This window comes from Oncorhynchus keta, chromosome 14 (genome assembly GCF_023373465.1).
Source record: "Oncorhynchus keta strain PuntledgeMale-10-30-2019 chromosome 14, Oket_V2, whole genome shotgun sequence".
NCBI classification, from domain to species: Eukaryota; Metazoa; Chordata; class Actinopteri; order Salmoniformes; family Salmonidae; genus Oncorhynchus; species Oncorhynchus keta.
The window spans coordinates 64,622,351-64,645,251 of NC_068434.1; the positions used below are offsets into that span (position 1 = coordinate 64,622,351).

General features: G+C 45.4%; 1 protein-coding gene across 2 annotated transcripts in view; it reads left to right on the plus strand.

Moving 5' to 3' along the window:
• Positions 1–22,901, plus strand: part of apba2b (amyloid beta (A4) precursor protein-binding, family A, member 2b) — a 76,666-nt gene that overhangs the window by 46,062 nt on the left and 7,703 nt on the right. Inside the window, exons 3-7 of one of the 2 annotated variants that reach the window (XM_035786852.2) lie at positions 2,652–4,008; positions 7,309–7,389; positions 10,821–10,860; positions 18,896–19,041; positions 22,780–22,815. In XM_035786852.2, coding sequence (XP_035642745.1) covers positions 2,674–4,008; positions 7,309–7,389; positions 10,821–10,860; positions 18,896–19,041; positions 22,780–22,815 — 1,638 coding nt within the window. In that variant the 5' untranslated portion in view covers positions 2,652–2,673. The remainder of the gene's footprint in view (positions 1–2,651; positions 4,009–7,308; positions 7,390–10,820; positions 10,861–18,895; positions 19,042–22,779; positions 22,816–22,901) is intronic. The other variant, XM_035786856.2, reaches the window with a different exon arrangement.

A 22,901-nucleotide genomic window follows, 5' to 3' on the forward strand; every position in this document is an offset into this window, starting at 1 on the left:
TGAATGGATGGCCATAATGTGGGTTGTGACTGTGAATGTGTGCTTTTGGAGCTACACTTCGTCCACGCCCAGACACAGCCTCCTGGCGGACAGGGAGGTGGGGAGGGGGCCTCTGCCTCCCTGTGGATGCTAGAGTGGGGATAATTAACCGTTGCAATCACCTGTGATGGCAAAACGTCAATATGGGCAGAGGGAGAGAGAGAAGAGGGGGAAGGCACAACAAAAGCCCCTCAGAGAGCAGCCAGTTGTTAGTGGCAACTGGTGGAGATGAGACCGGTGGAAGGAACATGGAGGAGAGAAAGTGGGACACCAGGTCACTCTCTTTAAATCGCAGTATTTTAATACTCATTTAATATTTTTGTGCCGGCACTCGTCTTCACAGCCTTCACAGCCTGTGTGTGTGTGTGTGTGTGTGTGTGTGTGTGTGTGTGTGTGTGTCCTCTATTAATGGCTTCTCATGTGACTTATACCGTCCCTTCCCTGTTTGATAGCTTTAAAATGAGATTGTTGAATTTGTTTAGGGCCCAGCGTGCAGAAGCACCAGAAATACCCCAACGTAATCTCTCCCAGCTCTCCTCGTGGCCGCACCCTAGCAATGATTCGAGCAATCTGAATTAGGAGAATGATCCAAATCTCCCAGGCGAGCCTTTCTCCACCCTGCTGTGTGCAGATCAATACCAGTGCAGATACTCTGGGAGACTGAACATTTCGCCAATCTCTCCCGATCTAGGAGTGAATATTCACCGGCCTCTGTGTAGAGATCACCTCCAATTTGAGTATTGATTGTATGACTGTCAAAGTCCAATTAGCTTAAGGTAAAGGCAGGCTCCCTCTTTGTTTCATTCTCTTGCCTCAGACGTTTGTCCGCAGGCCAAACACAACTCAATGCAAAGCGTTGTATTGAGCAGAGTTCTGTACTGTGCCAAGGCTAATGCAGTAGTCCCAAGTAAGCACTTAAATGTGGGTGTGGGTAAGCTACTCGAGAACCTGTCTGCCTCCAATAGCAGTAATTGATCAGGTCTTTCAGTGGTGAAGAGATCCTGTGTCCAGTCGCAGGTTCGAAGAAAGAGAGAGAGGCTTTTGTGTTCAGCAGGGGAATCAATGTGCATCAACCATTTGTAAAGGCATTGATGCTATGTTAGGATGAGTTAGACCTAACTTAGAGGTATGCACAGAGCACAGACTCTTTGTTTTGTCAGACTAGTTCTCCTGATCTTTACCACAGTGAGGTGCACATGGTGGTTTGGAATGGTTTCCACACTGAGATCAGTGCTTCTACCATGCTAGTTGTAAGATGTTGGGGTGTGTATGTGGTTAAAAGCCTTTTATTTATTTTATTATACTTTTTTTTAATGTAAGGGGTAGATCAGCTTTACTATTGTAGATAGATTGGGCCTTCCATCAATGTAATTGTATGCATCCTTTCCAATCCCCCATATACTATATATATATATTGTTTTGTAAATATATATATATATATATATTTTTAAATATAATATTTTACGTTATTATTGCCCCCTAAGGCTACCACCCCTCCCCTAATCTGAGTAAAATAATGGACAGCAACACTTAGGTTTCTACTTCCAGCTTATAAATACTATATACATTTTACCGACATAGTATATTTTTACAACAGTTATCTTTTGTTTGTTTTTAGTCCCATCCTTCAGCTACCCTCCCATCTATCTCTGAACACCATCCAGTTGTGATTTCTATTTGCCATATATTTTTCAACTGTGCTGTGGTGTTTCACAAAAGCGTTTACACTTTCTATTCTCAAAATGTCTAAAGATTGTAAATTAAAGATAAACATTTTTGCTAAGAGTATTATACTGTTGATTGACTATGACATTTCAGATCACTCAGCAGTGCTATCTGCAGTCCTGAACCTGTGACCAAAAACAAGCTACATATGGACAGTACCAAAACAAATGATCTAATGATTCTGTCTCTTTGCAGCAAAATCAGCATTTATATAACATTCTATTGATTGCAAGAATTTTGTATAATCATTTAAATTGAAAAAAATCTATGTGTTGAATCCTGCATTGTTTTATGTATCAGTTCAAGATCCATGTGCTATGGAATCGGAACATCAAATCTCTTCCCAACTATTTTGCGATCTATATGGCACAGCTGTCAATTTCTGGTCCTTAAATGAACCTGGTATACTTTTTTTATTCATAACAATTTTCTTTTAACCAAGTATTGTCTTTAATGCAATGCCGACAGACAAGTTCCTTACTTTCTCCCCCTTCCACTTGCCTATTCCATTTTTGTGGTAATACTGAAATTAGTTGGTTGTAATTTTGGGTAGAGCAGTTGTTCAAAAACCTTTATTGGTTCCCTCATTACGTCTTTTTGTTTTGAATGTGATGATGAAAAACTAAACATCCCACCGTGCCTTTCCTTCCTTCCTGTCAGTCATAGTGCATCTGTAATTGGCCCTAACAGGTTTTCACAGTCGGACAACAGAGTGGTTAACTCTCTCACTGTGTCTATTAGGCTCACTCACTGGGGGGCATAACACTTACAAAACTTTTCATCTTTGTAGCCTTCCTGCACTGTATTTAATTGAGCTGTTGTTTGTGATGATTGCACTGTAGCAGTATAGCTCTAATGGTGTGGTTCTCTCTTTCTGCGTTCTGTAGGACTGAGGACCATTTGAGATGCATGGCCTGTAAGCAGCCAGCGCCAGCGATGGCTCATAGGAAGAGGCCAGGGACCAGCGGCTCCAGCTGCAGCATGGTGGAGCCCCCCGTCCGGCCCCCCTGCCCCGCCGCCTACCCCCCAGAGCAGCACGACCAGGAGCAGGAGGTGGGGCCGGGGGAGGAGGAGGAGGACGTCCACTACTGCCGCCAGCAGGGCCTGGAGCCAGAGCTGACAGACAGCCGTCCAGACACACCTACTACACCGGAGCCGCAACACGAGCATGAACACAGCCATGACCACGATCACCCAGACTGCCACGGCCATGATGACCACAGTCACAGCGATGACCATGCAGAGTGCCATGGCCACGACCGCGAGCATGCAGACTGTCACGATCACAGTCACGACGATGTAGACTGCCACGACCACGGCCACGTCCACGGTCACATCAATGACCACGACCATGCAGGCTGCCACGGCCACCGTCACGAACACGCCGACAGCCTGGATGGAGACTCCAGCTCTGACTATGTGAACAACACCTCAGAGGAGGAGGACTATGATGAAGGTCTGCCGGAGGAGGACGAGGGCATCACCTACTACATCCGCTACTGCCCTGAGGATGACAGCTACCTGGAGGGCAGCATAGACTGCAACGAGGGCGAGGCTGACTATACCGCCAGCACCGTGCAGCACGTCCGGGCTGAGCCCCCGGGCGACACAGACGAGTGCCAGGAAGCGGTGGAGGAGTGGGTGGAGGGAGAAGGTGGGGTGGAGGTGGGGGAGGTGCGCTGTGAGGTGGTGGAGCAGGACCCAGATGAACAGATCTACGACGTCCTGGACCACCACCCCCACCCCGCCGCCGTCCTGCATGAGTCCCCCCCACCCACAGAGGAGGAGGAAGAGGAGGAGGTGAGATCTGGGGTTGCTTACACTGGGGACTACTATGGCCCAGAGGAGGAAAATGGGAACTCCGTGGTTAACGAATTGCGGTCTCCATACCGTGGCCGTAAAGTGGTAGTGGAGGGGGAGACGGGGGAGGAGGCGGAGGAGGACATTGACCAGATAGTGGCAGAGATCAAGATGAGTATGAGCATGGGTAGTCTGAGCAGCGGTGGTACTGACCAGAGTCCTGACGAGCTGGTGCAAGACAGTGTACCCAGTGATTACCATCCTCCTGAGGCCCACGCCAAGCCTGAGCCTGCCCCCTACACCCCAACCTCACACCGCCACGACAGCAGACCCAAGTCCCTCAACCTCCCCTCCTCCACACGGCACAACAACCCTGAGCTCCAGAGGGGCTTCAAGGTTCGCTCCCGCACCCCGGAGGAGCGACAGCAGTGGGCTCAAGAACAGGTGAGAAGGAGAGGCCATTTTGATAGGTATTTTCTATACACACTCATTGAATCTCCTCTATTGAAATGATGTGAATGAAAAGTCAGATGTACAGTTTAGGTGATGTGTTGAGAAGGTTGTCAGAATAGAAATCCAACGTTAATCTCTCGTACAAATTTTAGATCAAGGACCGAGTGATCAAACTGATTTTCACACTTCATTTTTTTCAATTCAAAGTTTCTGATGCCTCTCACACTAATCTTCCGGATAAACATGACTAGATTTTGTGGCATTTACCAAAGTATCCATTTTAGAAGCTCTATAACCAACACTTAAACCATGCTTCTCCTTCTTTACACTTTACCCAAGTGGGGGATGGTACAATGCCGTAAGGGGGACATCTGTATAGACTAACGTTATACATTAAAGGTCAAATCGTGGGGCTGCTTATATTTGTCCTGTTTCACACATGCACAAGTGTGTAACCTGTACAGTGTGTGGTGAAATGGAAATGCGTGTCCCACTCCCCCCGAGGCACCCTCGTAGAGTGGGGTCACGACATGTGTTTAACACAGCTGGAGACACAAGATGTACTGCCAGGCTATGTTCAGATTCTCATGCAGAGCTATGCCATTAGAACTGATTAACTTCTTATGGCTGCAATCCTGTAAACGGGAGTGATATGACAACAGCCAGAGAAAGTGCAGGGCGCCAATTTCTAAACATCAAAAATCTCAGTATTAAAATTCCTCAAACATACATGTATCTCATACCATTTTAAAGCTAATCTTGTTGTTAATCCCACCACAGTGTCCGATTTCAAATATGCTTTACAGCAAAAGCACCACAAACGATTATGTTAGGTCACCACATAGCCACAGAAAAACACAGCCATTTTTCCAGCAAAAGATTTTCCAGCCAGAGTCACAAAAAGCACAAAGAGATAAAATGAATCACTAACATTTGATCATCTTCATCAGATGACACTCATAGGACTTCATGTTACACAATACATGTATGTTTTGTTTGATAAAGTTCATATTTATCAAAATTTGAGTTTACATTGGTGCGTTACATTCACTAGTTCCAAAAACATTGAGGGATTTTGCATAGCCTAAATGTAGATGATAATACAAGTTATAGATGGAATGGAATTATAGATATACCTCTCCTTAATGCAACCGCTGTGTCAGATTTTTAAAAAAAATTACGGAAAAAGAAACCCATGCAATAATCTGAGACTGCGCTCAGAAGTAAACGTCACAATAGCCGCAATGATGGCGTCAACATAAACAAGAAATTACATGATAAATATTCCCTTACCTTTGATGATCTACATCAGAAAGCACTCCAGGAATCCCAGGTCCACAATAAATGTTTGTTTTGTTCAATAATGTCCGTTATTTATGTCCAAATACCTTCTTTTGTTAGCGCGTTTGGTATACATATCCAAACGCTCATTCTGGTCAGCGTTACGTAGGACAAAAACTTCAAAAAGTTATATTACAGGTCGAAGAAACATTTCAAACTAAGTACAGATTTAATCATTAGGATGTTAACATATAGCTTCAATAAAGTTCCAACCAGAGTATTCCTTCGTGTCTTGATGAGCAATGGAACGCAAGTGGATACCATGAGGAATAAGTGTGATCAGAAAATGGCTGACTGCCAGACACCTGATAGATTCTGCTCTCATTCACTCCCACAACACCGTAGAAGTCTCATTCAAATTTCTATGGATGGTTGACATCTAGTGGAACCCCTAGGCAGTGCATCATCATTAATATCTCAAGGGGATTTCATTGGGGACTCTGGTGAATACATACAAAGCTCAGATTTCTCACTTCCTGTTTTGATTTCTCCTCAGGATTTTGCCTGCCATATGGGTTTGGATATACTCACAGACAACATTCAAACAGTTTTTAGAAACTTTAGAGTATTTTCTATCCAATACTAATAATAATATGCTTATATTAGCAACTGAGACTGAGGAGCAGGCCGTTTACTTTGGGCAACTGATTCATCCAAGCTACTCAGTACTGCCCCCCAGCCATAAGAAGTTGATTAAAACAAGATTTGCGACAGGGTGATATTTATTATGTGTGAGGTGGTTGACAGGCAGGTTATTGCATTTTAGCTATAGTGCAGCTAGTGAGGTTGTTCCCCCAGCCACAGCCAGACATCTTGAGCTCCCTTCTCCCATCTCCCATGCCCACTGCCCTCATTCAGATCCAGCCACACACACACACACACACACACACACACACACACACACACACACACACACACACACACACACACACACACACACACACACACACACACACACACACACACACACACACACACACACACACACACACACACACGCCTCTTCCTGTCCTCCACCAAGCTCCTCTGTGTTCTACAATTCTCTCCCCCAGCCCTGCCAGATGGTGAGGTGTGGGGAGAGCCTGAGCGTGTGCCCTGCAGTATGGGATGGCAGCATGCTGATACACACCTGCTCCATCGTGGTGTGCATGTGTGTGATGTGTGTATGCTTGTGGTTGTGTGTGTTCTCTTTACTGTGTTGTTGGAGAGAAATGGGACAGGCCACAGAACTGGATTATATTGTAAGCAAGCACATATTGTGCAGGAACAGTCACTGACGACAACAAATAAAAAATCTACTGCCCAGGTTAAATTCGGTGACTGTTTGTGATTTTACTCAGCAGTTGTAAATGTTTTGCTAAATGCTTTCAGCGTTCAGGTACTGGGATTAAAGGCTCACTGAAGTGTTTGAAAACATCAGATTTAGGCTTGATACTTCCTTCTTCCTCAGGGCAGAGATTTGTTTTATCCTGTCAAACAAATGGATATGATTATTAACGAATTACTGTGTGCTCAAGCTGTTGTGTAGATGTTGAATACTAATCAGGACTTTGTGCGGTGCTGTGACTGTAAAAAGAAGGATTGTTGAGTTATGTAAATATGAAATGAGAGCAATTTCATCATCTTTGTCATGCTTTGCTAAGTAAATGTGAACTGTCATGGCAATAGCGGTATTCAAGTCAACATGTTATTGTGTGTGTGTGTAATTCACACAAACACGTGTTACTGATCTCAATTCATGTCTAGTAATAGCATGACCTTATTTTTTACCCCCCATTACAACTACTCTTTTCTTTGACCCATAGAGAAATGTATTGGACTTTACTACTAATGTTTGTTGGCTGTAGCTCCCTAAGGAACCGGTCCTTTTTTTTCCTTAATTTCTACTGTCTGCTTGGAAATGTATTATTAACTCTCTGTTGCCCGCTGGTCCCTGTTTAACCTCCACAGATGACCAACGGTGCAGAGCATCCCAGGAAACAGCAGCGTTCTGACCTCAACGTGCCGCTGGAGAACAACAATGTCCCGGAGGTAAACTGTCTCTGTCTGCAGTCCAAACTTATTGCGACAGATGATATAATGTGGAATACATAACAGTATTATTACTGTCCTGTGCTTGTCCTTCAGAGCCGGTGTGAAGGGGTTTTCTTCAGATTATTATCATACAGATTATTTATCATCAAATCAATCTTTATTTATAGAATTCAGACAAAAAAATTATAATAACAATGAAAATAAAAAGCTGTATCTCAGAGGTTAGCTAGCTAACATTGAACCAGGTTGGTTAGCTCCCAGCAGATTCATGCAGGGTAGTAACGACATGATTTGGCACTATGTTCATTGTTGTTTAACTAGCTAATGTTAGCTGGCTGGCTCGTTAGCTAACGTTATGTGATATGTGTGATCTTACACGTTGTTTACTTAGCTAGGTTAATTTGTTTTCCTAGCTAGCTAGCTACATGTCTTAAGCTAAAGTGTACAACACCCGTTGAATATGGCCGGTGTCATTAAATGTTGGCAAAAGAGAGGAACGAAATTGTTACCAGCGGGGCTGGTTAGGCTGTTTTCATGTTATCCAGAGGTAAACTAATCTTTGGCCAGAGCATCAAGTGTGCGCTCTGAATGCTCCGAGGGGGAAACAAGATGGGTGGGGCTAAAGCTTAAGAGGGTGTGAACGATGTTGAATGGGTGTAGACAAAGAAGAGCTTCACTAGATACCAAAACATTCAAAGGCCATTTTCTCAAAAGTGAGTGTACAAGTTTATCAACTTTCACAGCAGAATTACTTCCCCATTGTTCCTCAAATGGAGTGTATGATATACCATTTTGTAGCTCTGAGTCTCTACTTTTATCCAAAGTAGAAAACACAATTTCAAATGTTGCTACATAAGACTGTATACAGGTGGTGAGTCACATATTTACTACACAACAAACATAAGATATATTTTTAATTAAACTAAAAAAGAAAAAAAGAAAAACTAAAAAGCACCCTAAGGAAAAGAAAGGCTAAAAATGTGTTTTAAAATCTCTTTAAAATATGTCCACAGTTTCGCCCCCCCCTCAGGTTCTCTGGCAGGCTATTCCAGAGGCTGGGGGCATAATAACTAAAGGCTGCCTCTCCATGCCTCTTGGTCTTAGGCTTTGAGATCATTAAAAGGCCAGTGCCAGAGGATTTATGAGAATCAATGAACTGTGTTTATGAATGACTTAAGTCCCTGTCTCCAGGTAACACAGTGTGGTTGTCCAGTTTTCTTAAGGAAATCACCACTGTTATTATTGTGGACATTTCTCTCAGGGACATTCTATACAAGGCTGCTAACCTCATCCCTCACTTCCATTGCTCTGAAAGGAAGGGAATTGGTTGTGCCCTTTTTTTGACTCTGTAGTCAAGTCACTGGTTGGGAGCAGCAAGCTGTGTGTTCACATCAGGGAAAATCACTCAACCTTGACCTGACTGTTCAAATGACGCTCTGTGACAAAGCCCTTTCTGCTCTGCGCAGCCTCCATAGGAACCCTCTCCTCTGCCCAACCCAGCCTTATCATCCTAACATGGTTTTGTCTGGCCAGGCTGTCATTCACACACCACCACTAAGCCTGGAGAGCACAGCCAAACTGCAGAGCAAGGCACATCTTCACTTTAAAGGTCATCTAGTATAGAGGTCGACCGATTATGATTTTTCAACGCCGATACCGATTATTGGAGGACCAAAAAAGCAGATACCGATTAATCGGCCAATTTAAACAAAAAATAATGTATTTGTAATAGTGACAATTACAACAATACTGAATGAACACTTATTTTAACTTAATATAATACATAAATAAAATCAATTTAGCCTCAAGTAAATAATGAAACATGTTCAATTTGGTTTAAATAATGCAAAAACAAAGTGTTGGAGAAGAAAGTAAAAGTGCAATAGGTGCTATGTAAGAAAGCTAACGTTTCAGTTCCTTGCTCAGAACATATGAAAGCTGGTGGTTCCTTTTAACATGAGTCTTCAATATTCCCAGGTAAGAAGCTTTAGGTTGCAGTTATTATAGGAATTATAGGATTATTTCCCTCTATACCATTTTGTATTTCATTAACCTTTGACTATTGGATGTTCTTATAGGCACTTTAGTATTGCCAGTGTAACAGTATAGCTTCCGTCCCTCTCCTCGCTCCTCCCTGGGCTCGAACCAGCAACACAACGACAACAGCCACCATCGAAGCAGCATTACCCATGCAGAGCAAGGGGAACAACCACCCCAAGGCTCAGAGCGAGTGACGTTTTGACGTTTGAAACGCTATTAGCGCGCGCTAACTAGCTAGCCATTTCACTTCGGTTACACCAGCCTCATCTCGGGAGTTGATAGGCTTGAAGTCATAAACAGCGCAATGCTTGACGCACAACGAAGAGCTGCTGGCAAAACGCATGAAAGTGCTGTTTGAATGAATGTTTACGCGCCTGCTTCTGCCTACCACCGCTCAGTCAGATACTTAGATACTTGTATGGTCAGTCAGATTATATGCAACGCAGGACACGCTAGATAATATCTAGTAATATCATCAACCATGTGTAGTTAACTAGTGATTATGATTGATTGTTTTTTACAAGATAAGTTTAATGCTCGCTAGCAACTTACCTTGGCTTACTACATTCGCGTAACAGTGCAACGAGAGAGAGACAGGTCGTTATTGCGTTGGACTAGTTAACTGTAAGTTGCAAGTAGGATCCCCCAAGGATCCCTCCGATTGTTATGACCAATTAATCGGCCATTCCGATTAATCGGTCAACCTCTAATCTAGTATGATACGGTAGGATTTAAGTATTGGCAAAGCAACAGCTGGTGTATATTATATGGTTTGATAATGCTCCTGGGCCTTCCTCACAGACTGTAATGAACAGCCACACATATATCAGCCTAGACCCTCCATTTGAGTGGCATGTCTTTTAAGTGATGGCCATTACTCAGAGTGCTTTTTCTGTAGAAGTATTGATATACAGTAGTGTTTTACATCTGAAGAGTTAGGCATGTCATGACCCGACATGTTAACATGGACCACTGTTTATAATCAGGTCGATGCCATAAAGTTGTGCTTCCTTTTGATCTGTACTATACACTCTTAGAAAAAAACGGATTCCAACAGGGTTGTTTGGCTGTCCCTATGGCACATTGTTTTCTAGGAGTGTAGCACACTTCTATGTATTCAGTTTTTGCATCGCTTCTTCCATTTTCTTCCTCATCTGTTGATGAATAGGGTTTGTATCAATTTCATAGGTTACTTTGAACTGATGTCCAAAAATGTTTTGTCTTCTTTGACAGAATGAAGCTTTTGGAGTTTGTTGGTCTGTTGTTTGTTGTGGAAGCCGAAGGCTTTGCAGAGAGGCGGTTTTCCTTTCAGTTTCATGAAATGAGAATGCATATTTCATTCTGCTTGACTAATTCAGAGAGTTCAATCAAGATTTTATGTTTTTCAGGAAACTAAGAAGGCTGCATCTTTCCCCAGCTTTGTTGATGGTAAGGTACCTCTACGTCTGTTTATTTTGAGGATGAAATCAAGACAAAAATGAATCAAATTCACAACATCAAAAACAGATATTCCCTGTAAGAGGCTTATATCACTTTGGGTGCAGGAATCTGCTCATTCCAAGGATAGTAGATTTGTCTTTCAAATTCAAGCTCCTTAATAACCACTCAAAATCTAGTTGCAAAATGACAGATCATGGAGTGAGTGAGTGAGTGAGTGTCACGGTTCATGAATCCACTGCCTCTCTTTCTCTTTCTCTCTCTCTCTCTCTCTCTCTCTCTCTCTCTCTCTCTCTCTCTCTCTCTCTCTCTCTCTCGTGTTTGTGTGGGCGTGGTTCCCAATCTCGGCCTGATTGTCTGCGCCAGCTGGAACCACTTATCTTCCCTTTATATGTTCTGTAACCAGTGTTTCTTGTTGTCAGATCGTTGTTACTTCCCTGAGGTTGTGTCGTGTGTCTGTGCTCTTCTCTCGCCGCCCTTGTGTGGATTATCTGCTGTGCTCCTTCCTACCCATCCGGACACACTCCCCTGGATTTCTCAGCACGCTATCATTGGAAGATGCGCCCTAGTCCCTGGGTCAGATTCCGTCTGAGTACAGTCTGTCTGTCCTGTTGCTGTTGTAAACTGTATTCATTAAACCATCGTTGCTTGCATCTTGCATCCGCCTCTGTATTGTCACAGAACGATCTGACCTTACCATGGATGCAGCGAGTTCAACGAGTCTGACCGAATTCATTTCCCGCAGTATCACGAGAATGGATCAACAAGAGGAGAACATCTCCAGCACAGATCGGGCAGTACAAGCCCTTGCGACGCAGGTATCCCAGCTGATCCAACAATTACAACATCTGAGGGGTTCCGCTGCGCCACCTCCACCGGCAGTTCAACCCGCCCCGCCAGAGCCGGATTCCCAGCTAGAGCCACGGCTACCGACACCAGAGGGTTATTCAGGTGATCCTGACTATTGCAGAGCCTTTCTTACGAGATGTTCCATGCATTTCTCGTTGCAGCCACGGACCTTCAACCGTGAACAGTCTAAGGTAGCATTCATACTCACACTGCTATCAGGCAAAGCGGCTCTTTGGGGAACGGCGGTGTGGGCGAACCAGGACCCATGCTGCACCTCTTTCCAGACACTCTCCGAGGAGATGAGAAGGGTCTTCGATCGGGCCGTGGCGGGTAGGGAGGCGGCCAGACTACTCGCTGACCTTCGCCAAGGAGACCGTTCAGTATCGGAATACTCCATCCAATTCCGCACTCTGGCCGCAGAGTGTCAGTGGAACGAGGAGGCGCAGTGGGACATGTTCCTGCATGGGCTGGAGGACCGGATCCAGAAGGAGATTTATGTTCTGGACCTTCCCAGGAGTTTAAATGGACTAGTAGAACTAGCCTTGAGGGTCGACGCTCGTCTGAGTCGTATTGGCCGCCGAGCATGCCCTAACAGACCGTATAATGACACGGAGGGCGGGCATGCCAGCGGCGGGAACACGGCCAGTTCAGCCTCCGCTCACGAACCCATGCAGCTGGGGAGAGCTCGCCTCTCCCGGGAAGAGAGGGAGAGGCGGAGATCCCAAGGACTCTGTCTCTACTGTGGTAGAGCGGGCCACTTTATCCACTCCTGCCCGGTAAAAGATCAGGCCCGGTAGTAAACATGAGGCTACTATCGGGTGGTGTCACCACAGAGAAGACCTCATCATCTACTCTCCTCCCGGTAAGACTAAGATGGGCCACCCACACGCACGACACCCAAGCCTTACTGGACACAGGAGCAGAGGGTAATTTCATGGACTTCAAGCTTGCTCACAAACTCCAGATTCCTATCACCTCACTCACGCACAAGATATCCGTCAACGCTCTCAATGGTCAAGAACTCCCCAACATTTCTCACACCACTGAACCTATCACACTCATCACTTCTGGCAATCACACTGAGACACTATCATTTCTACTCATGGACTCACCCCTTGCACCATTAGTTCTCGGCCACCCTTGGCTCACCCAACACAACCCCAGAGTTGACTGGGGTCATAACTCTATATCCATGTGGAGTAACAAGTGTCTTGAGTCCTGTTTAGTGTCTGCCTGTTCGTCTGTGTCTGATTCTGTGTTTCTAGAGGAGGCAGTGGATTTGTCTAACGTGCCCGTTGAATACCTCGACCTGAAGGAGGTGTTCAGTAAGTCCCGTGCTGCTTCTCTTCCTCCGCATCGTCCCTATGACTGTGCAATAGAATTATTGCCAGGTGAGTCTCCGCCTAAAGGCAAGTTATATTCACTCTCTGTTCCTGAGAGGGAGGCTATGGAGAGATACATCTCTGATTCTCTGGCATCTGGATTCATTCGTCCTTCCTCTTCTCCAGCGGGGGCGGGGTTCTTCTTTGTGGGAAAGAAGGACGGATCTCTGCGTCCTTGCGTTGATTACCGTGGGTTGAATAACATCACCGTGAAGAATACCTATCCCTTACCGTTGATGTCCTCAGCCTTTGAAAGGTTACAGGGAGCATCCGTGTTCACTAAGTTGGATTTACGTAATGCATATCATTTGGTTCGCATAAGGGGGGGGGGACGAATGGAAGACCGCGTTTAACACCCCCAGAGGGCACTTCGAATATTTGGTCATGCCTTTTGGGCTATCCAACTCCCCAGCGGTTTTCCAGGCACTCGTCAATGACGTGCTGAGAGATCTGATTGATCAGTTCATATATGTTTACCTGGATGACATACTGATTTTTCTTCTTCTCTCCAGGAACACGTTCAGCACGTCAGACGAGTGCTTCAGAGGTTGTTGGAGAATGGACTTTTGTCAAGACGGAGAAATGCATTTTTCATGCACAATCCGTTCCATTCCTAGGTTACATCGTCTCGACTGAAGGTATTTGCATGGATCCTGACAAGGTTAAGGCTGTGGTGGATTGGCCAAGCCCAGATTCCCGTAAGGCCCTACAGAGGTTTCTGGGATTCGCCAATTTCTACCGGCGTTTCGTTCGCAACTTTAGTCAGATAGTCGCTCCTCTTACCGCCTTAACCTCCCCCAGAGTGCCGTTCAGGTGGTCCGATACAGCCGAGGCTGCATTCGCCAAACTCAAGAGCCGCTTTGTTTCGGCTCCCATCCTCATAGCTCCCGATCCCTCGCGTCAGTTCGTAGTAGAGGTGGACGCTTCAGAGGTGGGGGTAGGTGCAGTACTTTCCCAACGTTCCTCTTCTGACGACAAGATGCACCCTTGTGCGTTCCTTTCCCATCGGTTATCACCTGCGGAACGCAACTACGACATTGGCAACAGAGAGTTGTTGGCAGTGAAGTTAGCACTGGAGGAGTGGCGCCATTGGTTAGAGGGTTCGGGGGTACCTTTTATAGTTTGGACCGATCACAAAAATTTGGAATATATCAGAACCGCTAAGCGACTCAACTCCAGACAGGCGCGGTGGGCACTCTTTTTCGGACGTTTGACTTCTCTCTCTCGTATCGCCCGGGTTCCAAGAATGTCAAACCCGATTCCCTTTCTCGCATTTTTGACCATTCCGAACGCCCATCCACTCCCGAGTACATCCTACCCGGGTCCCTAGTGGTATCCACACTCACATGGGAGGTTGAATCGAGGGTCAAAACGGCCTTAGAAGGGGTAACGCCTCCGCCCGGTTGCCCGCCTAATCGGTTGTTTGTGCCGGAGGGGTGTCGGTCCGATGTTATTCGGTGGGGCCATTGCTCCAACGTAGCGTGTCATCCAGGAGTCAGCCGCACTAGCTTTTGGTTAAGCAACGCTTTTGGTGGCCACTGATGGCTCGTGACATTCACAGTTTTGTCTTGGCTTGCTCGGTTTGTGCCACTGGGAAGACTTCTAATCGACCCCCAGATGGGTTACTCCAACCGCTGTCGGTCCCTTCGAGACCCTGGTCCCACATCGCGCTAGATTTTGTTACCGGCCTCCCGCCCTCCCAGGGCAAGACGGTGGTGTTGACCGTGGTGGACCGGTTCTCGAAGGCGGCTCATTTTATTCCCTTGCCTAAATTACCATCTGCCAAGGAGACAGCGGTAGCTGTCGTGGATCACGTCTTTCGCTTACATGGCCTGCCGATGGACGTAGTTTCTGACAGGGGGCCCCAATTTGTGTCCAAGTTTTGGCAAGAGTTTTGTAGGTTACTGGGAGCGAGTGTCAGCCTGTCTTCAGGGTTTCATCCCCAGAGCAACGGTCAAACGGAGAGGGCCAACCAAGATTTGGAGAGAGTGTTGCGATGTTTGGTTTCTAAGAATCCCTCTTCCTGGAGTCAACAACTCTCTATGGTTGAGTACGCTCACAATTCATTGCCAGTGGCAGCTACGGGTCTCTCTCCGTTTGAGTGTAGTTTAGGTTACCAGCCACCTATCTTTCCCAGTACGGAGTCCGAGGTCACTGTTCCTTCCGCTCACGCTTTCATCCAGAGGTGCCGTCACGCATGGAGCAGAGCCCGTGAGACTCTTCTCCCGGGTGGGGGCGCGCACCAAGGCTAAGGCCGATCGCCACCGGTCGAAGCCTCCGGTATACGTCGTTGGCCAAAGAGTGTGGCTTTCTACTAAGAACATTCCACTCCGATCCGTTTCGAACAAACTTGCCCCCAAATTTATCGGCCCGTTCAGAGTCACCAGGATCATTAGTCCGGTGGCGGTCCGGCTCAAGCTTCCTCCGGCGTATAGGAGAATTCATCCTACCTTTCATGTGTCTAAAATAAAACCTGTGTTTCAGGCACGCATTAACCCGCCGGTCCCGGTTCCCCGCCGCCACGACTTGTTGATGGGGAACCCACCTTTTCTGTCAATTGTATTTTGGACTCTAGAAGGAGGGGACGCGGATTCCAGTACCTGGTGGACTGGGAGGGTTACGGCCCGGAGGAGAGAAGTTGGGTACCTGCTAGGGACATTCTGGATCACTCCCTTATCGATGATTTCAATCGACAGGTAAATTCGCCTGGGAACGCCAAGAGGCGTTCCTAGGGGGGTATTGTCACGGTTCATGAATCCACTGCCTCTCTTTCTCTTTCTCTCTCTCTCTCTCTCTCTCTCTCTCTCCCGTGTTTGTGTGGGCGTGGTTCCCAATCTCGGCCTGATTGTCTGCGCCAGCTGGAACCACTTATCTTCCCTTTATATGTTCTGTAACCAGTGTTTCTTGTTGTCAGATCGTTGTTACTTCCCTGAGGTTGTGTCGTGTGTCTGTGCTCTTCTCTCGCCGCCCTTGTGTGGATTATCTGCTGTGCTCCTTCCTACCCATCCGGACACACTCCCCTGGATTTCTCAGCACGCTATCATTGGAAGATGCGCCCTAGTCCCTGGGTCGGATTCCGTCTGAGTACAGTCTGTCTGTCCTGTTGCTGTTGTAAACTGTATTCATTAAACCATCGTTGCTTGCATCTTGCATCCGCCTCTGTATTGTCACAGTGAGTGAGTGAGTGAGTGAGTGAGTGAGTGAGTGAGTGAGTGAGTGAGTGAGTGAGTGAGTGAGTGAGTGAGATCAACAAGTCTGCATTTGAAAATTAAGACAAACAGAAAGAAAGTAAATACGAATGATCATAGTAATTTTTCACTATCTTTATTTGGACAATTTACCTGAGAGCCATTATGTCAGACGTGTCAGTGAGTTTGTCGTCAATGTGGGAGGGCTGTATGTAAGCAGGCCAGTCCCAGGCCTCTGTGTATGTTTGGTTCGAGAAGTTTTCAAGGCGTTCTTCGCCAAGCCCCTCTCACCACTTGGCAGCGAACGGCAGGGCTTCATCTTCCTGGAGGCTGAGCTGTTTCTTTCTTTCACTTTCTCTGGTATCATGACAGTGCATTGTATCCCTCAGTGGTTGTCACAGAGTCGACATCTACGTATCACACAGGCACATGAATCCCCTGGTGCCTCTCTCAGCTCCAAGCCCACCTGTGGCCATTTTACTGCTCAAGCCTCCGCCGTGATTGTTTCTCTTCATAATACCCAACAGCTACAGAATTGCAGTGTTTTATTTATTCAAATTGTACGCACAGAATCAAATCAAATCCAAATCAAATCAAATGTATTTATATAGCCCTTCGTACATCAGCTGATATCTCAAAGTGCTGTACAGAAACCCAGCCTAAAACCCCAAACAGCAAGCAATGCAGGTGTAGAAGCACGGTGGCTAGGAAAAACTCCCTAGAAAGGCCAAAGCCTAGGAAGAAACCTAGAGAGGAACCTGGCTATGTGGGGTGGTCAGTCCTCTTCTGGCTGTGTCGGGTGGCGATTATAACAGAACATGGCCAAGATGTTCAAATGTTCATAAATGACCAGCATGGTCGAATAATAATGAGGCAGAACAGTTGAAACTGGAGCAGCAGCACGGTCAGGTGGACTGGGGACAGCAAGGAGTCATCATGTCAGGTCGTCCTGGGGCACGGTCCTAGGGCTCAGGTCCTCCGAGAGAGAGAAAGAAAGAGAGAATTAGAGAACGCACACTTAGATTCACACAGGACACCGAATAGGACAGGAGAAGTACTCCAGATATAACAAACTGACCCTAGCCCCCCGACACATAAATTACTGCAGCATAAATACTTGAGACTGAGACAGGAGGGGTCAGGAGACACAGAAGGCTGCCAATACTCATACACTACTGTTCAAAAGTCACGTAGAAATGTCATTGTTTTTGAAAGTAAAGCACATTTATTTGCTCCATTAAAATAACATGAAATTGATTTGAAATACAGTGTAGACATTGTTAATGTTGTAATTTACTATTGTAGCTGGAAACAGCTGATTTTTAATGGAATATCTACATAGGAGTACAGAGGCCCATTATCTGCAGCCATCACTCCTGTGTTCCAATGGCACGTTGTGTTAGCTAATCCAAGTTTATCAATTTAAAAGGTTAATTAATCATTAGAAAACCCTTTTGCAATTATGTTAGCACAGCTGAAAAATGCTGTCCTGATTTAAAGAAGCAATAAATGGGCCCTGATGCACAACTGAGCAAGACGCCTCACAAGTCCTCAACTGGCAGCTTCATTAAATAGTATCCGCAAAACACCAGTCTCAACGTCAACAGTGAAAAGGCGACTCTGGGATGCTGGCCTTATAGGCAGAGTTCCTCTGTCCAGTGTCTGTGTTCTTTTGCCCATCTTAATATTTTCTTTTTATTGTCCAGTCTGAGATATGGCTTTTTCTTTGCAACTCTGCCTTGAAGGCCAGCATCCCGGAGTCGCCTCTTCACTGTTGACATTGAGACTGGTGTTTTGCGGGGACTATTTAATGAAGCTGCCAGTTGAGGACTTGTGAGGCTTCTGTTTCTGGACACTCCAATGTACTTGTCCTCTTGCTCAGTTGTGCACCGGGGCCTCCCACTCCTCTTTCTATTCTGGTTAGGGCCAGTTTGCGCTGTTCTGTGAAGGGAGTAGTACACAGCGTTGTACGAGATCTTCAGTTTCTTGGCAATTTCTTGCATGGAATAGCTTTAATTGTTCAGAACAGGAATAGACTGGCGAGTTTCAGAAGAAAGGTCTTTGTTTCCAGCCATTTTGAGCCTGTAATCAAACCCACAAATGCTGATGCTCAAGATACTCAACTAGTCTAAAGAAGGCCAGTTTTATTGCTTTAATCAGAACAACAGTTTTCAGCTGTGCTAACATAATTGCAAAAGGGGGATCAATTAGTCTTTTAAAATGATAAACTTAGATTAGCTAACACAACGTGCCATTGGAACACAGGAGTGATGGTTGCTGATAATGGGCCTCTGTACGCATATTCCATAAAAAATCTGCCGTTTCAGCTACAATAGTCATTTACAGCATTAACAATGTCTACACCGTATTTCTGATCAATTTGATGTTATTTTAATGGACAAAAAATGTGCTTTTCTTTCAAAAACAAGGACATTTCTACGTGACCCCAAACTTTTGAACAGTAGTGTAAGTATATGACCTTTCAACTAGGAGCTTAACTAGAAAAACACAGAGATTTCTTTGTTTTGCAAAATAAATATGATCTAATAGCGTTTATCTTCTCCTGCTCCTTCGTTTCTCTGTCTATCCATTCTCCCTCTCTGTCAGTTCCGGGGCCCTGTGAGCCAGAAGATCTTATTGATGGCATCATCTTTGCTGCTAACTACCTGGGTTCCACCCAGCTGCTCTCTGAGAGGAACCCGTCCAAGAACATCCGCATGATGCAAGCCCAGGAGGCTGTCAGCCGGGTCAAGGTACGGACAGACAGCAGACAGGCCTTCCATCACACACACACACGCATGCACGCACGCACGCACGCACGCACACATAGACACACGCACACACACACACTGCACCACCCATTTCAAATCCTGCAAACAGCTTCCCTTCCATCCTTTTCATATGGATGTTGTTTTGAACTGGTATATTTTCACTGTGACTCTAGGAACCGTTTTGGAAAATTCTGAGTGAAGGGTGTCTGATGTGTTTGTTTACACCCCAGGAGACTGTGTCCAATCTAGTAGGATTATTGCTACTGTACTGTAGGACACACTGGTACTGTGTAATCATGTTCCTCCCCAGTGGGTTAGTTTACAGTCCTTTTAGCTCTGCTTTACAACCCACTGTTTGATTTTTATACTGTCAGGATTTAATGATGGCCCTATAGAGGAAACAACCTTTAAGATATTCATCAATATGATTCTAGTATATCTTGAATAAACTTTATGTTCATGTTTTAGGCATATATAAAACCGGATGGAGACTTCAAAGCTGGTACAGAGTATTGACATAACCTCTGGAAACCTTTTTAATTAGTACTCTAAGTGGAACCTCTTGCTGTAGATAGTCTGCAATCTGGCAGACAGAAATACAGTTTTATAAATGGACTTCAAATGTGAGTGCAAGGTGCTGGTCTTTTTAATTCAAGTGAGGTCCAGATTGGCCTATTAAATCCACATAGAAGTCAACGCTGTTTATCTCCCCAGTCAGAGCAGTTTGATATTTTGCCAGAATTAGCAGTCCATTAGTGCTCCAGTTGGGTCAGATTGGGGTAAAGCATGTGTCACATGGTGTTGGTAATGGATTGCTGGCTCACAGAGGTTATGTTTCCCTTTCCATTTCCGTTCCCTTTTCTACATTTATCGTCTGCTATGAATACTGATGGAGAGCAGCCAGAGAGGATGGCCATATTCAAAGCAGACTCCGCCACTGTGCATTCCAATCACTTCACTACTGGTTGGTTCTCAACTAGCTCTGGAGTTATGATTGCTTTTGGCAGTCTAGCTTTTAAAAGGCCATTTATGCAAGGGCCGTTTTCCCTCAGTCTGATAACAGTATGATCACAAATATAGTATTTGCACAGTATGCATTCCTATGCAATGAAATGTGTATGTTTTTGAAGGAGTTCATGTGTGCCGACAATGTATTATTGAGACCATTGTTGAGACTATACATGACTTTAGGAGCTATACCTATTGGATCAAAGAAAATACAACCCAAGATGATACACCAAATGTTCAAATAACTGTCCAGGCACAATACATTTCCTCTCCCTCTCATGAAAACATGTGCTGGGCTGTATAATGAATATTCTATAACCTAACTCACAGTGGTCCACTGGCACTTGGCTGGGATGTACTTTTAGGAACATCCACCTGTGGCAAGGCCTGCCAGTCACTGCAGAGCAGAGATGGGAGTATATGTTGGCTCAGTGGGTCAGATTGGCCCTCAGCTCAGTGACACAGTGGCACACTCTCCTGTCCTTCTGTCCCTTCCATCTGGCAGCTTTTGTAGGGACATTTGAGTCTTGAAGGCCCCTGCCTCCCTTCCACTGCTTCTGGGATCTGGCTCCATCCATCCCAGTGAAAAGAAATCCAATCTTTTTTTTCTTCTTCATTATCTTTATGTTGGCTGTTCAGCTGTGGAGGAGGCCACCGGGAAGCATGCCACTTGTTCTCTGCCCTCATCTGAGGAGGAACTAAAGATGATGTGTCTCTCCACATATGAATTGGCCATATGTCACTCTGGACGCAGGGGATTGGGCTCTTTTATGTGTTGGTAGCTACCATTTATTCACACACCAACCCCTGAGCACTGGGACTGGGCAGGGTCCCTCGGTACCATTTTATAGTTCTCAGATCTTAGCCACACCAACAACAACCCACACACAGATTAATTACACTGCTGTCCACAATATTTAGTCCGAAGCTACAGAGAACAAAGTAAGCCACAGACACAAATACACACACACACACAAAAAATGTTTTCGTATGTTTTATTTATACAGATATTTTTTGGCATGCTCCCATCATTTTGATGTAATATTTATGCAGCTTCATCGCCCACTCATTTTTCTGCCTGCCTTGATTTGATGCAGTAGATGTAGCTGGAGGACTCAGATGTCTGCTCTGCATTAGAAGGTGGAGGAGTAAATGTGTTACAAACAACCCAGGATCATCACCTCCCAAAGGCTGTTCTCTGCTCTGCTTCCAAATCAAATCAAATGTCTTTATATAGCCCTTCTTACATCAGCTGATATCTCAAAGTGCTGTACAGAAACCCAGCCTAAAACCCCAAACAGCAAGCAATGCAGGTGTAGAAGCACGATGGCTAGGAAAAACTCCCTAGAAAGGCAGGAACCTAGGAAGAAACCTAGAGAGGAACCAGGCTATGAGGGGTGGCCAGTCCTCTTCTGGCTGTGCCGGGTGGAGATTATAACAGAACATGGCCAAGATGTTCAAATGTTCATAAATGACCAGCATGGTCATATAATAATAATCACAGTGGTTGTCGAGGGTGCAGCAAGTCAGTAAATGTCAGTTGGCTTTTCATAACCGATCATTAAGAGTATCTCTACCGCTCCTGCTGTCTCTAGAAAGTTGAAAACAGCAGGTCTGGGACAGGTAGCACGTCCGGTGAACAGGTCAGGGTTCTATAGCCGCAGGCAGAACAGTTGAAGTTCAACTGTTCATTCAAACACAAATAAACAGACTAGTTGCAGCATGCAAACATCCAACTTCCTCGACCCGACAGAGGCGTGATTATGCCCTCTGCTCTGTGTCTCAACAAATGGTGAGGCAGCCATAGTAACGGAGTCAATCTGACTGATGATGGATGGGACTGGAACAGATGAACCAGTTTCAGCTCAGGGCTCACAAACATGTGTCTGGACTTCACCACACCCTCCTGGTCCTGTGCAGTTGACATACATGGTTAAGGTCTTTTTGTGGGGTTCCGTGTTGGGAAAGGGGGATACCTAGTCAGTTGCACAGGAGGTATGTGATTAACTGAATCTGAATCTTAACTGAATTAACAGAATCTGAATGAACTGAATCTGAATCAATTGAAATAACGTAATTGGTGTTTGTCAGTGTTTTCTGGTCAGCCACCCTACAGTAGGTTTCTCAATATGTTGTTTTTGAAAACCACTCCGTCACCAACTGTCAGTCTTGACATCCCATTTCTCTAGGGGGATGGTGACTGACGTCAGTCAGTACAGGACTAAGTCATTGTGTTGCCTTAAATTACATGTCAAGTCATCTCAGGATGCTGGGCTCTGCTGTAATTCCTCACCATTTTCGGAAAGAATGTGTTGTGGACAGGAAAGGTATGCTGAGGATGCCTTGCCTTGCCTTGACTTCACATTTGAACCTGAAACCCTTTGACAGAGTATTTGCATATGCTACGCTCAAGTTCCCTTTTTACTTTGATATTTAGGTGTGGTATCAACTCATTTTTGCATGTCTTTATGATTTGCTGTATTCAAAAGGAAAATAGCAATCATGATCCTTTTAATTGCCGTTTTAATTTGATTCTGCAGAACACAGCTGTGTCATCGCTCATATCCCTTTTCAGAGCAATGATACACCTGCTGTTTGGTTGAGTTATTGTATCTTACTTTCTTTTACTTTCTTTACTTCCTGCCCTCTGTTTTTGCCGCTCCTCCCGTCCCGTGTCTGACGACCCTGTTCTGTCCCAACGTCTCCTCCCAGAGGGTTCAGAAGGCTGCCAAAATCAAGAAAAAGGCGGTGTGTAAAAACAATCTGATCTGATAAGAACAGAGAGAAGGGCCACCTTGACTCCACCCTCACCCTCCGGCTCCCTGTTCCATCTG